This window comes from Manduca sexta, chromosome 15, assembly GCF_014839805.1.
Source record: "Manduca sexta isolate Smith_Timp_Sample1 chromosome 15, JHU_Msex_v1.0, whole genome shotgun sequence".
Taxonomy (NCBI): Eukaryota; Metazoa; Arthropoda; class Insecta; order Lepidoptera; family Sphingidae; genus Manduca; species Manduca sexta.
In genome coordinates this window covers 11,217,194-11,232,796 of record NC_051129.1, presented here as the reverse complement: position 1 = coordinate 11,232,796, position 15,603 = coordinate 11,217,194, and the positions used below count along the sequence as shown (strand labels likewise).

At 34.2% G+C, this 15,603-nt stretch overlaps 1 protein-coding gene across 2 annotated transcripts in view; it reads left to right on the top strand.

Moving 5' to 3' along the window:
• LOC115450106 (F-box only protein 32) overlaps positions 1-15,603 on the top strand; it is a 62,566-nt gene that overhangs the window by 42,310 nt on the left and 4,653 nt on the right. For both annotated transcript variants that reach the window (XM_037438997.1, XM_037438996.1), the window contains 3 exons: positions 13,215-13,308; positions 13,551-13,740; positions 14,662-14,843. In XM_037438997.1, the coding sequence (XP_037294894.1) occupies positions 13,215-13,308; positions 13,551-13,740; positions 14,662-14,843 (466 nt within the window). The remainder of the gene's footprint in view (positions 1-13,214; positions 13,309-13,550; positions 13,741-14,661; positions 14,844-15,603) is intronic.

Sequence of the window (15,603 nt, the reverse complement as noted above, 5' to 3'; positions counted from 1 at the left end):
CTTGGTACAATCAGCAAAGTTCGCGGTCGACCACCCTAAGGGTCAAAATAACTTGGCAAATTTGTTTTACTACGTTTGGGAGGCGGGGTTTGGGATCGATTGCATAGATCGATATCAGTCGTAGGCCTACTGGCTACCTGCAATGACGTTACGTAACACTACCGAACCGCTGCTGAGTGTATAATAGAAAATGAAATTAAAATTGATGCGCGCACGTCTATGCTATGACGATAATTCCTATACTTGTAAGATGCATACGTCGGCGCGGCGTAAAGAACGTAATAATAACAAAAGTTTTAAAGTTTGGAGACAATCGCGATTTACAGTGTTTTTATTGTTAAATTTTTTTATTATTTTTAATAAATAAGAAACGACATTATGTTAATTATTTTATATCATATTATGTGCCTGATTACCTTCTTTTTAACTTTTAACAAACCAAACTTTATGTTGTATTCAAAAATAATCATTTTAAAGCAATTTCCGCCATATTTGTCACAACAACTATATTTTGTTAGTAAATTATGATTAGCTACTTTTTAAGCCGTTTTTAGTTTTCGGTCTCTTTTAAACCCTTACTTATTCATAAACGTTTTATCTAAGGCGATGTATAAAGCTGTGATAACAAGCTCGTTTCAGTGCCCAATCAGCACTGAGTAGGGGCTTATAGAGGCCGTTGTGATTGCTATTGCTGGTATTTCAATATTAGCCAATCACAACGGCCCTACGTCTACGCACTGCGAAGACTGCCATGCCGTCAGCACTGCGAAACAGACTTGTTATCACAGCCTCACTCGGCCGTTAGATAAAAAACGTCTATGAATAAGGGAGATAGTCTATAATTAATTTATTAAATAAATTCAATGGCTGCATAATATTATGATTGAATTTTGAATCGTAAAAATTTAAACTGTTCAGTTTATTCAATTCGTTCAATAATACATATTATAATAATAAATCATAGTTAATAGATTTCATTATTTGAATTGTTATTTTATTTAATTTCAAAACTTAGACGATAACATTTTATTCCAATCTCTGTATTTACAAATATGTATTAACATTAAAGTTAAAATAATTGACCTAAAATTATTAGCTTCTTGGAGATATTGTTTTTTATTTCCTCTTAATGATCTTTTTATCTTAAATATGAATAGTTTTGAGTTAATAACGAAATACCTTTTTTTCATCCTAATTTGAACTATTTAACACCTTGTTGAAGTAGTTAATTTGACTATTTATCGATATGCAGCGATTATTATTTATTGAATTTGAGGCGAGTTTAAAGATTTTATGTGTAGGCGGTAATATGCTTTTATTAGAGTAATATTGAAAGGCCAACATATTTATTGCCGCAGATGTTGTTTTGAAAGAATAAATATATCACATAAAATGGTTTGTTAAAGAGCGCATTTTTATCAATGTTTGTATTGACACCGGTCTTACGTGGACGCATTTATCGTTAAACTGAGTCGATTGTTATGCTATTGAATTTATAGGCATTTAAAGATTATAAGTGTAGGCGTTGATTTGAATTCTTATTACAGTAATATTTGCAAGGCTAACATTTTATTGCTGCACATGTCCAGTTTGTAAATTTTAGTTACTTTCTTTAACCAATTATTTAGTTTTCGCTGAGTTAAAACCCAAAGTCTATAATCAACTTACAGTTATTGATTTTTTATGCTTTTTGAACATTTTATTTACTTTTAAAGGACATGTCCGTTTTTTGTATGGGCGCTGGTTTTTTGTTTCGAATAAATTCCAACCAACCTCAAACTTATTGAATAATAATGTGCCAAAAATTAGTAACTTGGAGTCATTACAATAATAATTTTAGACCCTTCATTGATAAGAAAAATAAGAAAGAAAAGTCATGGCTGAGTAATTCATACAAATAATTTCACGATTCGTCAAAAGATATAACTACCTGTTGTTTACATAAGTAAGTGTTATTATTATCATTTGCGGATATAAAGGGAAAAATTTAAAAATAAGAAAATTTGAAAAAATGTTATTCGCAGTAATTATTTTCAGAGATAACTAAACAAGATTTTTGATTACTTAACTTTTTCGGGATGCCTTCCAAATGTAATAACGTTTATATTTGCAGAGTTCATTTTAAGTGTAATATTTAAAGTAAATATTTTTTAAATCTCACAATCAAATCTTTCAAATAAAAATTATTTATTTCCAATAGGCTCGTTTTGTGAAACAGTGGATGAGGCTCACGCACATATCGCTACGATATATAATTATCAAAAAGTTTAAATCGAATATAGTAGATAATATATTTGCAACACCAACAAATAATGAGATACACATGTAAAATGAAATTTCGTAGAAAGTCCATGTAAATAAAACACATTTTTTGTTACTTCAGTGATATGATTTAATTGTATTCATTACAAGTTTGATACGCTCAGCAGGCAGGTTGAGTAGAGTGTGTGCTCTGGATCGGTTAGCGATGGAGCTCTCATCCGTATCCTAGTGTATCCATCGAGGGACAGTGGTATTCTGTAATACAATTAATTTATATATTAATTACTAAAATCTATTATTCTAATAATATTTTAACGTAATGACTACAGTGCCAAAATAATAAAATTTATATGGGAGCAGAACGCCAGTGCGGCCGACACAAAATACGTGGGTCAAGTACGAAATAATCCAAATTAAGTAAAAAAAAATCAGCCCTGTTTTCCATAATTTCACACATTTTATTGAGATAAAAATCCCAAATTTGCATTAAATCGGATTGTAATTCTACTTTAATTCAGTGCTACATATTATGTAGTTGTAAAAGAAACAATAATAACAGAAACCTCTGGGTTAAACTGGGTGGAACTTAAACGTCTATAAGCGGATCTTACAAACGCGCCGACATAGTTAATTACTCTAGTAAGAAATCGTAATACCACTACTTAAAAATCTTTAAACTCGTCTAAATTCAATAAACAATGGACACCGCTTTCCGATAAAGGCGTCGACGTGGAACTGGGGTTAACAAAAACATAAAAAATGTCGTCCTCTAACAAAGACCCTTTTTATGTGAAATCTTTACACATTTTAAACTGCACATGTGCAGCAATAAAAATGTTGGCTATGCAATATTACTGTAATAAAACAAATTATCACCTATCAATAAATTATTTATACTCGTCTATATTTTTGGCATTAAATAAAATTATTAATAAAGGAGATAGAATTTCGGGCGTCGTGACTTCTTTAAATTGGAAATTTCCTCCTTATTTCTTAAATATTAATATTTTTAAGTTATCGAAGAACCTCTTTATCCTCTTAATAACAATTGTATTTTTAAGTGCCAATGAACACTAAAGATTATTTTTCTAGACGTCATGTTATCCAAATCGAATGAGCTATCACTCATATTTTTGGATCTTTATAATACATAAATTGACACCTTTTTGAGCTTATTGACTGGACTAAAAGGCTTACCGGCCTGTCTTAATATATTCCCAACATTAAATTAGAGTTTACTATTAAAAGTCGACGGTAAAAGTTACGCTTAATGCTACTGCTGTTTCAATATCGAAAAATCTGAATTTTTAACTGAGATCAAGAAAAGATAGGTAACACCTATAACTATAGTGAGTATACCCGTCGAAGTAGTTTATTTTTGCATTGAGTACTTTTTAGTTTTCCAATTATAATTCTTTTCAATATTTTGACATTTGATTATACGTAAAGCAACTTAAATAACATACTACATAGATTACTACAAGTATGATTAATAGCACTATGTTAATTTTTGGCAAAAACACACCAATGACAGTAATCATATTTGACCCTACGATAGATAGGATAACTTAAGGATTAATATAAAATATAATAAGTAGCATATTGAAGTCTGTTTTACACAATTAAAGGAATAAGTATTCATCAAAACTCAATAATATTATAATTATATTTAAAAAGAGCTTAAAAAGGTGGTCTATGTTGGCTTTAAATATAATTAATTATGATGACCAATAATTAAAAAGCCATAAACCGCGATTTTCTCAAAACTGCAAAATTTTAATTATTAGTTCTCTGCGCTGACGATATTTTTCCCACGCATATTAACGTCCACTAGTTAAAATTAATATTAAAATATTATATAGTATAGTATGACTGATTTACTTACTGTAATATTTAATTCCCGGAATATATAATCCATGGTGCAGTAGTCACATGACGGGTCGGCGACTAAGTAATTAAGAGTCCAGTAAACGAACATAAGTCTACGTAGTGGCAAGATATCGGTGTCCGTAAACGAAAAATAATTGTGAACAAAATACTACTGGTACTCAATAGTTGCGTGCGCGTCGTCAATCAGTAAAATACAACTAAAGTAAACAATAATAGTTATCTGCTGTTCCTTTCGCACATCTCCAAAACTGTCGTAATTGGTGAAATATGAGACAGGGGCGTGTCTAAATATCTCGGGACATTAGACCGGTCAAGCAAAATGTGTTTGGAAGTGTACTAGCACGAACTTGTCCGATTGTACCTAAGTGGAGTGGGGTCGAATAAAATGTCGGCTGACGATAGATGAGATTGTATTTTGTATTTAATTAAATCATAACTTATTTTTTGCCCAGCTCTGAATGCATTCTGTATTGAGGAGATAATTTGATACATATTGGATATATTATAGAGACCACATTTAAATTCAATATACTAACCTATTAAGCAATGTGAAGTATTAGGCTAGTAAATTTGTAATTAGGTAAACACATACAACTTTACTTGCCTTAAGTTTTTTTTTAAACATCTTTCTATTACACGAAATAAACTGTTTTCGAGAGGTGGCGCTTATTGCTTGCTATATTGGACTGATCGTTAACAACGCGCGCGCGCCGATCCGGAATATAAGAACTAGTTCATGCAACACCATCGTAACGTGGCCCACATGGCCAATCATTAAAATGCATTAAAAGATCTTTACATTATGGATGAAACAAACGCGCATCGCTCGTTCTATTTTTGAAATATTCTTATTTTATATTTAGTGCGACCAGTGTTCCATTTACGATAACCTATAAGAGGTGATTATAAAATAGGGTATTACACTCATTTTTGAAAAGTGTCTTATTAATTTTAAGGTGATAAAATATCACTAGAAATTTTATAAAAAAAAATATTCAATCAATAAGTGCCATTTAAATACATTTAAATATTACACTTAAATATTCCTGCGTAAATAAACGAAAACGCTAGAGGCCACGTTGCTGACGTCATCTCGACAGTACACGTCAAGTAACAACGCTGTGCATAGAGAAAGAGGAAATTATTACAATTAATATGAGCTACTATCCTTATCATTGGTTCCTGAATGTGAGAATACTCAATGATGTTTTACAAATAGACGCGTCATAGACTATCAAAATTACACCTAAAAACAGCGCAGTATTTACCACAGCCCTAGCAGCTCGCATTGATACGGCCCGACTGATTCCGAATGGGCTCGAGCGTTGACAGTCACGTCGCCATGACCGTTGAATAAAATGCATTTATTAGAATTAAAATAAGTTAAATAGTGTATACTTATTACTAAGGTATAAAATGAAACGTTTTTTTCATTCACAGTTGGAGTATAAAGTGAGTAGAGTGTTTTTAGACGATCTACAAATTATACTGTATAATTTGTAGATCGTCTAAAAACACAGGAAGGCATTTTATTTATAAAAATACAAAAAGTTAGTCAGCCCACTAGCCGCGACAGTGGTTGGAGGTTGACTAAATGAATGTCGGGTAATTACCTTGCTTTTGTCTTGCCAGTATTGAGCTCGGACAACGTATCTATGTAATAAAAACATCTTAGGGAATACTAGTGTAAAAACGCCGAAAAAAATGTGGATTCAAGTGCCAACTGATATAAGTAACTATGGGGAAAGGTTGGTTACAACTTGCGAGAAGAGATCCAAATTTATTGTCCGAAAAATTTGTCTATTTCGTACAATTAGCAATAGTGTAGGTACGCGTATTGACACTTCAAGTAGTTTACTGTCCTGAAGACGTCATGTCATCGCGGCACTCATTTCGAATATTTGTAAAACAGATAAAAAAAGTCGAAACTTTGAATTGAATTAAAAAAATATATTTTATAATTTTATGAACTGAAACTACTATTTTCCGATTGCTTTTTGATTAAACTTATTAGTGCTTTGTCAAAAACAGTAGAGTAATCATAGATATAAAGTTATAAAAAATAATTCATCTAAACGGACACTACGGTCGTGATATTTGCGCGGGTATTCGCGATTTACTTTCATTTTCGTTACAACGCTTGAGCTATATGGAGTGACAGTGAAATCTCAAACGCTTTCACACGTAACGTGCTATAATAATTAACACGCCGTAATACGTATAACACTGTTAACATATAGGTTTTATGTGGATTATGTGTATTTTTATATTGACATATGCAAATGCATGGATCTGGCAAAAGTGACCGAAATATGGAAATCCACATTTCGGTCACTTTTGCCAGTTTTTTCCATGTAATACCTAAAATCATGGGATGGTGCGTATTTTCGCTATGTAACGCGATATTACTATTTTCGCTAGTATAATTAATAAGTGAAATAATGCAATGCGATGAAAGTGCAATGTAAATTGCATCGTTGTCAAGTAACCGACTTACTCATAGACGCTTTTTATCTAAGGACGGAGTAAAGCTGTGATAACAAGTCTGTTTCTTAGTGCTGACGGCATGGCAGCCTTCGCAGTGCGTAGACATAGGGCCGTTGTGATTGGCTAAAATTGAAATACAACAAAACTATACAGTACTGAGAAACAGACTTGTTATCACAGCTTTACTCCGTCCTTAGATAAAAAAACGTCTATGAATAAGGGTCTAAGTTTACATTGCAAATGAATATTGAAATTTTGGCGCCAATAAATACTCCAATTAATGGTACGAGTTATCTTTGGCCACAGAAATTCGTTTTTAGGTTAGCACCCAAGTTTATGAAAAACAGAAAACTCCAATGGCGAAGGGTCCGTATTTAACCCGATTCGTGCCGGTTCCATTTCTATTCTTCTTTTATTAGAACGATCTGCAGAAAGCATTTATGTATATTATTCGTAGTTGGGTCGGGTTTTCGGAAAATTTCACGTTTCGCTATTTGAAAACCCTATATAATTTTGCCCGGCCCGGAGTTCGACCTAGAGATCTCAGCGTGATAGTCGTACTGCGTAAGCAATACGTTCAATTACGTCTCAGAGAGAATCTAGCGCGATAGTCATCATTAATAAAAAGAAAAATAAGAAAAATAAATAACTTCCGTGTACATGCATATTTTGGAAAAAAATATAGTAGTAGTACCTAAGCTGTCTAAAATCTTGTGTGTAGTCGGAGGGTAACTACAGGATGAACTGTCTAGTACGCAGTACATATCGCACTCTTAATAAAATAATGACCCATTTCAAAATTGTTAATTTGTGGGAGTCGTCGGAAAACTAATTTTTGTTTGCTACCTATTTTTTTTAAGTTACCATAAAATTGAGCTTATTAAAGATAGGTAAATATTGAAACTTTATCATGCTATCATGAAAAAAAAATGGGAAAAAGACTAAAAGATCGCAAACAGAAATTGGTTGCTTGACGTTTCCCACAAATTGGCGATTTTGGAATGGGTCATTATTTTATTAAGAGTGCGATATGTATCGATGATTATTTCCTCATAATTTAATATTATAATGCAATTACATATTGTACATGAAGTTTCTAATAACCCAATTGATCCTTCTAATAAAATATTGTTTATTATACCGTTGTTAATAACGATGCATCTACATTATTTATCTCAATATCTTCTCAGCAACATCAAAGCTTTTAGCCAGATCAAAATAAATGCCAATTCAAAAATATAGCCGTGAGTTCAACGACTCCGACTAAATATGATCGACATAACCAATTTATGAGATCAATATAAAGGCTTCATCATTATTATACTTGTGGCGGCACAATTAGTGTATATCGCCAACTCGTTAAAATCACCGGAACTATTTAAATTAAACTATTTTACGAATTTTATCGTGGTTTTAATATTTTACTTTTCTCCCGACGTTTCGAAGACTTGCAGCCTTCACGGGGGGACTGAAGGCTTTAATTTAAATGTCTAACATTCGCGTAAACTTAAAAAATCACTGGAACTACACAAGATGATCGACGTAATATTGCGCGACGCGCTGCATATATATCACCTCCGAATAGGAACCGTCGGAGGGGCTGCGGCCAGTCACAAGCAACATCTGCCTGACTGAAAATCTTCCCCTTCCATAGAAGAATGTAACCATCTGTTCCTCTACAGCGTCGACAATCTATATACGCCGCTACAGTGGTGACCCCGACGTGATCAATTAATTGTGCCGCCACATATTGTTCATTTTGGCATAGCATAGCAATCACAGATTAAAAGTAATCCATCAATCCGAATAGATAAGCGGCGGTTGTGAGGCCCGTCATTTTCAATAAACGATCCCAATCGCTTTATTCGATCTATCTCAAAAATTGACAAATCAGAACGAAGTATTTTTGTTATGCTTGCTTGTCAGCCTGTTTGAACCAAATATACACCGACAAGAACAATGTGGGTTTTTTCAATACGTTATACCTGCGTTTGAATCTCCCAAAGTTTGACAACGTCAGAAAAGCGGTCGCCATTTGTTAAAACTAAAAACTGTTTCTGTAATATTCGCGTCGGATTCCACATTAAAGTGGAATAAACATAATTAGAATAAGGATCAACACCTATCTAACCTTTTTTGTAACCACAATATATTCACATTTTCCCCAAGTTCCATATCTACGGTCATGAAGAAACAAACTCTCCATCAAATTACTTATGGAAACAAACACAATAAATTACATAAGAAAAACATTAAATATTCTATTATACTACCATTCTGTTGCAACTGACTCATCTGTACATTCACTCGACAACACGACCAGTCCATAAGACCTGTAGATTTCCTTTCATTAGTTTAGATTTTATAAGCGCCAGTGGTTGGCAGAGATCTGCCAATGTTGGGTGGTTTGAAAGGCTAGTGTAATGGCGTAGGTCGTTGACGTGGGATCTAAGACGAGATGCATCTTTTAAACAATATTATATTGTATATGGAACATAATGTTTTTTATTTACTACTAGCTTTTGCTCGCGGCTTCGCCCGCGTGAATGTGTTTTCCAGGATAAAATTCCACTGTTTGATAAAAGTCTTGCTACATATTTTCCCGGTACTTATAGGTTCAAACTAATTTTATCCCCAATCTATAATTTCAGTTCAATCAGTCGAAAATCTAAGAACATTTATACAAACTTTCATCCCCTATTTTATCCCCTTAAGGGTAGAATTTATCAAAATCCTTTCTTAGGGGATGCCTACGTCATAGTAGCTTTATGTCTTTTATAAAGTCTTAGCCCGATCCGTCCAATGGTTTGGGCTGTTCCTTGATATATCACTGTCAGTCACCTTTGAGTTATATATTATATTAACAACTGAAGTTAGCTAAAATTGAGTTTCTCGAAGCCGACCACTATTTATGTACTATGCATTTTGAGACTATGCAATTTTGTCGCGTTCGCGATTCACTTTCACATTTGTTGAGTTTCAGAACGCGATATTAGATCCTCCAACGCGCACGCGAATTTGAACTTTATGCAGCGGTAATAAATTACAAATTGACTCTCCATTTTATTTAGAAAACGTTTGTATGGGAAATAGAAAAATGCTGTTTTGAGGATTTTCCCGGCAATTATTCGAATTTTTCTCACCTTTTAAACCTTCCCTAGACCTCCACGAATAATTCAAGACCAAGATAAGATAAATCCGTTCAGCCGTTCTCGAGTTTTAGCGAGACTAACGAACAGCAATTCATTTTTATATATATAGATGTAAATAAAATAACTGTAAAAGCATTTCTAACTATACTCACAAAGGATCGTACTTACCTATATATTTGTATACTTTATTTTTTAACATAAGATAGTATTATGGAATATTTAATATGTTTGAGGACGATCGAGCAATTAACTACATTTTGTGTATTTGTCAAAATATCCATCTTATTTGAACCATCCAAGATTAACTTTGTTCATAAACTTCGATAATATTGCTTTTACCAAATTGCTCAAATATTTGAACAAATATGCCAGCATAGTACTGACCAATGCCATTCTTAGATCTTGTATTCTGATGTGATTCATTTGGCTGGTTACGAAAGAAGTACATAAATATAACATAAATTATTACAAAAAATTAATCACTCTTACATGCTCTAAAATTAACGAATAAAATTCTACTTACATAGGTAACGAATGCATTCGAAATGTTGAAACTTCATTCGGAAAACTTTAATGAAAGAGACATTTCATAACATTTTTAAACGGCCCCATTTCCAAATATCTGAAATAACACGTACCTACCTAACTTAAATATTGAAAGAGTACTCATAACTCGAACTAAATGACTCAGCTAAATAAAATATACTAATGGACATCGTTATGGTCTTATTTTAAGTCTGTTAGTTATTTTTAAAGTAATAGAGCCATTATAGGCATTATGGTATTGATTCTCAAGGAAGATAGATGCACACTCATGTACAAATCGAACGCCATATTAAGATCGTAGGTGCCATGCGCTCACGCATTGTTGCGTTCTAGGCAAAATGATATGTCTCAGTAGCATTTAAGAAAAGAAAATTTCGCAAATGTTGAATGCGGATTACGAATGTCAAGCGTAATTACTAGGCATCATGAGACTTAACGTCATATGTATCCGGGTGACAAGCGCAGTTGAGACCCACGAAGTAATTCGTAATTCAAAGTTCTGTATGGTGTTGATATTGTTTATGGACGGTTATATCATTATCAGCATGAGGCATGCTCGTCTCGTCATTCACTAAAAAAGCTAGTTGGCTGATTTAAAATCAAAGATTTACTTATAAAATTTATTTGATTTTCTTGACGTCCAAAAACTATCGTTTGGAAGCTTGCATATGGACGTATAGCACGTCGAGCCTCCATGAAATGTGTAATAAACACATTCATATATGGTTTTGATACTACACTAACGAACTGAAACTGATCAGAAAAACTATTAATTCACATCGGTTTTCTGTAAAACTAGTTTTTTCAGCACTGCTTACCAACAAATACTTACCTACAATGGACCCCCATATTTAGATCAAAAATTTGCAAATTGCGTCGTCTCGTGGCTTTTCCACGGTGCTCCTATATTTCACGCGAGACAGTTTTAAATACAATATAACTAAGATAAATGTCTCTTGAAGCTACTATATCCTCAGAGGAGTTAGCCATACAAACAATATCTCAAAGCGTGGTTATATTCAATTCAACATTGCAGAAACCCAAATACGAGGGAAATTGCGTTGCAACAAGATTAAATGCAGACGCGTTTTAATTTATGCTAGGACCGTCAGTGAAATATATTAAGGAGGCTGTTAATTTAAAGTGTAAACACTTTTGAGTTTGGGAAGCGAATTCGAATTTCAAATCGGCATATATATTTATTTGATTCAGATTCGGTCTAAGTTCCATCTCTGAACGATATTAGTTCGAGTAACAGTTTTTGGCATCCACATCTTTTTCTAGATCCGTGGAGCAATGACAAATAGGTATTCACAGTGTAAGCTGTTTATAATTGAAAGACCTCATATCCAATCTCTTGTGGAGAAAAACGCTGCACTGCTAAATCTCAAAAATTAATAATTGTGGTGTTCTTAAGCGTGATGAGATTTATGACTGCTCATAATTGTATGATAATAGGAACTTCACAAATCAGATGTGTAATCTTATTATCTTACGAGATATGATCTAGGATTTATTTATAGTAAAAGCTGTCAAAAAAAATATATTTTATTGTATAAAAGAAACTAACCGCATTTTTAGTTACACCACATTTAGAAGTAGGTTATAAATATGTGCGTTTGTAAATAACACTAGAGGCCTACAAAAATAACCATTATTGGAAGAGCTCTCGAGCACGCATATTATTTAACACAGCGGCGTCTCACTAACCTGGACAACAGATTTAGGTCAAGCTTAACAAAGCCACTGACCTATTTCGCTTGACCAATATTTCGAGATTTTTCCACGCTCGCCATTAACCGATAAACCAATAGCTTTTATAGCAAAGGATTAGGTATTATTAGATTTTCAAATAGACTATAAAGAAAGAAATACAAATAATGCATTTTAATTTATGGCCTTGGATGGATCTATGACGCTCACTAGCTTGTTTTATGTAATTAAACCGCGCTACTCCGTCTAGACATTAAATTGTCAAAGGTTAAATAAACAAAATTTACATATCTAATTAGGTACATACCCATTTATATTCAAAGCAAACTGAAATTATGTTTAAGGAAACAGTTGAAAATTAAAATTTTCTTCTATTCTATCGTATTATATTCCAATTAAAAGGTATATGATTTATAATTATTTTTTTGTTTATCTTTTACCAAGACCAAATACGTAGTATTGCAAAATCTTATTTCTGTGTATCTGGACTAATCTTTTGTACCGCTGAATCCGTTTCAACTGGGGTTTTACAAGTTAGTAAAGGATTTTTCACATAATAATCTGGGCCTCATTATATACTGGAAATAAAAAGCATAGTAGAGCCGCAAGCAAAAGTTATTCTATAATAATGGTAATGGAAACCGCAATAATGGCGGTAATTTCCGTGTGCACGCCACGCTTGTCAATTATGACAGCAGAGCCAACATCAGAAATGTGAAAGCTAGCGTGTCTAAAGGGTCTTTAAACAAAGCAGATGGCAAGGGCGTAGGCAGGGGGCGGGGAGAAGGTTTTGTTGCCCCCCTGATTCAAATTTACATATTACATTTGTAGTACTTTTCTTGGATTATTGGTATTACCAGTTATCTACATGAAATTTTCGCGTCGATGGATAAAAAAAATATTTATTCCCCTGAATTGAAAGCTGGTTTGGCTGATGATATTCTTTACAATAAGTATATAAATAGTATAATTATAATGACTATTTCCTTCCACGGTTGGTGTTATGCTGTAGATATAGCGAAATTCGCGGATTATATTGCAATTACCATATAATAAAATTTAACATTTTATTAGTATCACGACTGCAGTATTTCACTCAGCCAGTAATACTTAGCATTCATTAACGAGCATAAGCGGAAATGAAATATGATTTATTTGTTACAGGTCGCAAGAAGGCGAGGACGGTGACAAGAACTCCAACGACCATGTGGCGCGGATACCACCGCATTGTCACATCACTATCAAATGTACCAGAGAAGTAAGGTTTCTCATAAAAACTTTTATACTTATCTCATTTATATTTTTGAATTCTATCTCGTTTTTGTACTACAGGGTCTTCTCTTTACCCTTAGAAAGTTTTTCATGGTCTTTTTGATGCAAATGATATACCTGTAAAACATGTTATCTATCATAAGTGCAGCCATGTTCGCCTACGAGATGAATAAAGCATTTATTGTTTTACCATTTTAGGCTAAATATACCTACTTATAAATATTTCAGATTGCAGGCTTCAACGGCCTGTCAGAAGCAGTCCGCAGACTGGACTTCTCCTCTGCGGTCCGGGACGTGCGCAGGTTCAACTACATCTGCGCTCTACTGGAACTGCTCCTTCGGGGCCAGCGACTGACCCATCTTCCAGGCGCCGCTCAGAAGCTACTCCTCTCTATGTTAGAGCAGCTAGCTGATCAGGGTAAACATCTTAATAATAGTCAATAACGCATTCAAACGTTGTCGAAGGCTACGAAGTAAATTTGGGAAGCTATGGATCAGTTACCCGGGAAGATATGAGAAAATTTAATTTCCTAGTTTTCAACAGATTTGTCCATGTTTTATGGTCTAAAGTCGGCTGTAGATCGTTACTTGTAAGTGACGCTGCATCTGCCGTTGTAATGCCGCTCATGTGACTTAAATACCTGTCCGGAAAAAGATCGAAAAATATGCTTACGCAGTAAATGTATGTCGAACATCAATCACATCATATTGACCCATGGTTCAGACGCTAAAAACATAGTATTGATGATAGTTCTGAGTTCTTCACACCGTCTTAATCTTAGGTCCTTTTACATTAGAATATAAAAGGAGCTAAGATTAAGTGCGATACTTCTAGTTAGCTAGAAACATTTGACATACCTTGGTCGAATACACTGGCAAAAGATAAATTATAATAATTGTAACATCGAATTGCATGGTCTCTTTAATTAACTGAATGTTTGCGTGTGCCGATCATTGTCGTTGTTAGCTTGTTTTAGTTTCAGGGCCGTGTTAACGCGCAGATTAGCTAGATTGAAGTCTGTTTGATTACCATTAGCATATTTGAAATATAATTTTAGAACTACAAATACTTTTACCTAAGTTATGAATACTTATTGAAATTTTAGCATTTCAAATTTGCCATAGTGTCTACCTACTAGATATTATCATCTACCAGTTATTGGTCTACAAATAGACCAATAGCTAGCGGATGATAATATCTAGTAAATACATGACCTCATCCTTGGATCCGCGGAAGATATTTAATGGCCAGTGAGCTGTTTGTTTAAATTAAACACAAACTTTAAATCTCACCAGTCACCTTCCAGGGCAAAGGTTATAAAACAAATATTAATTCCAGTGGCAACCTCGCAGCAGAATCTAAACGCGCTCCGAGCGTTGTTGGTGGCTCTGTCGACGCTGCGCGAGGCGGAGCGGCGCGCGTGCTGGGGCCGGCCCCTCGGCTCGCGCGCTCTCTGGGGGCAGCACGACCACGCCATCGCGAGGATCAACCGCATCGCCAACGCTATTCGTATACAAGAGGTGTAATGTGACCAGACACTCTAGACTTACTAGCATTCTAACATTTATGTCAATAAATGATCCCTAACGCTTTTTTCGATCTATCTCAAAATGGACTAATCAGAGCAAATATTTTTTGACATACAGATAAATGACGCATTTTGATTGGTTTATTGACTCGAGATCAGATCGAAGATTAGGATTGTGATAGTTTATTAAAACGTAAATAAGCCAACTATACCTTAGAGGTCGATTTCAATGAAGGTTCGTACTATTACCTTCGGATCGACAGCGAAAATGGACCGCAGAATTGAATCGCGAAGGAACGAAATTGATGCACAAATACTTATATCGATTGGTTTATTATTACCACACACTCCTTTTATCCCTGAAGACTTACGCATAGGCGCAACTGGTGCACTCACTTACCGCCGTGTGTATTCCGTCCCATTATGTGATAGGGGCCAAGCCTATCTCCATATCGGGCACAAATTCTAGAATCCTGGCTGATACTGAGTAGCAAAACCCAATATCATGCCCGACATGCGATAGAACCCGACACCTCAGAACTGCAGTTGTACCGTAATACAACTACACCACCGAGACAGTCCGTTTATTATTACCATTGATCCGCATTTAGGGATTCATCATGAGGATCGTTAATTGAAATCAACTGTAAGGCGAAACGAGGTGCAGACGTATACTTAAATATGCATTTTGTAGAGTATTTGTTATATGTACGTGTGCAGACATATTTTGTACAATTCTGGTCGTTCTTCAT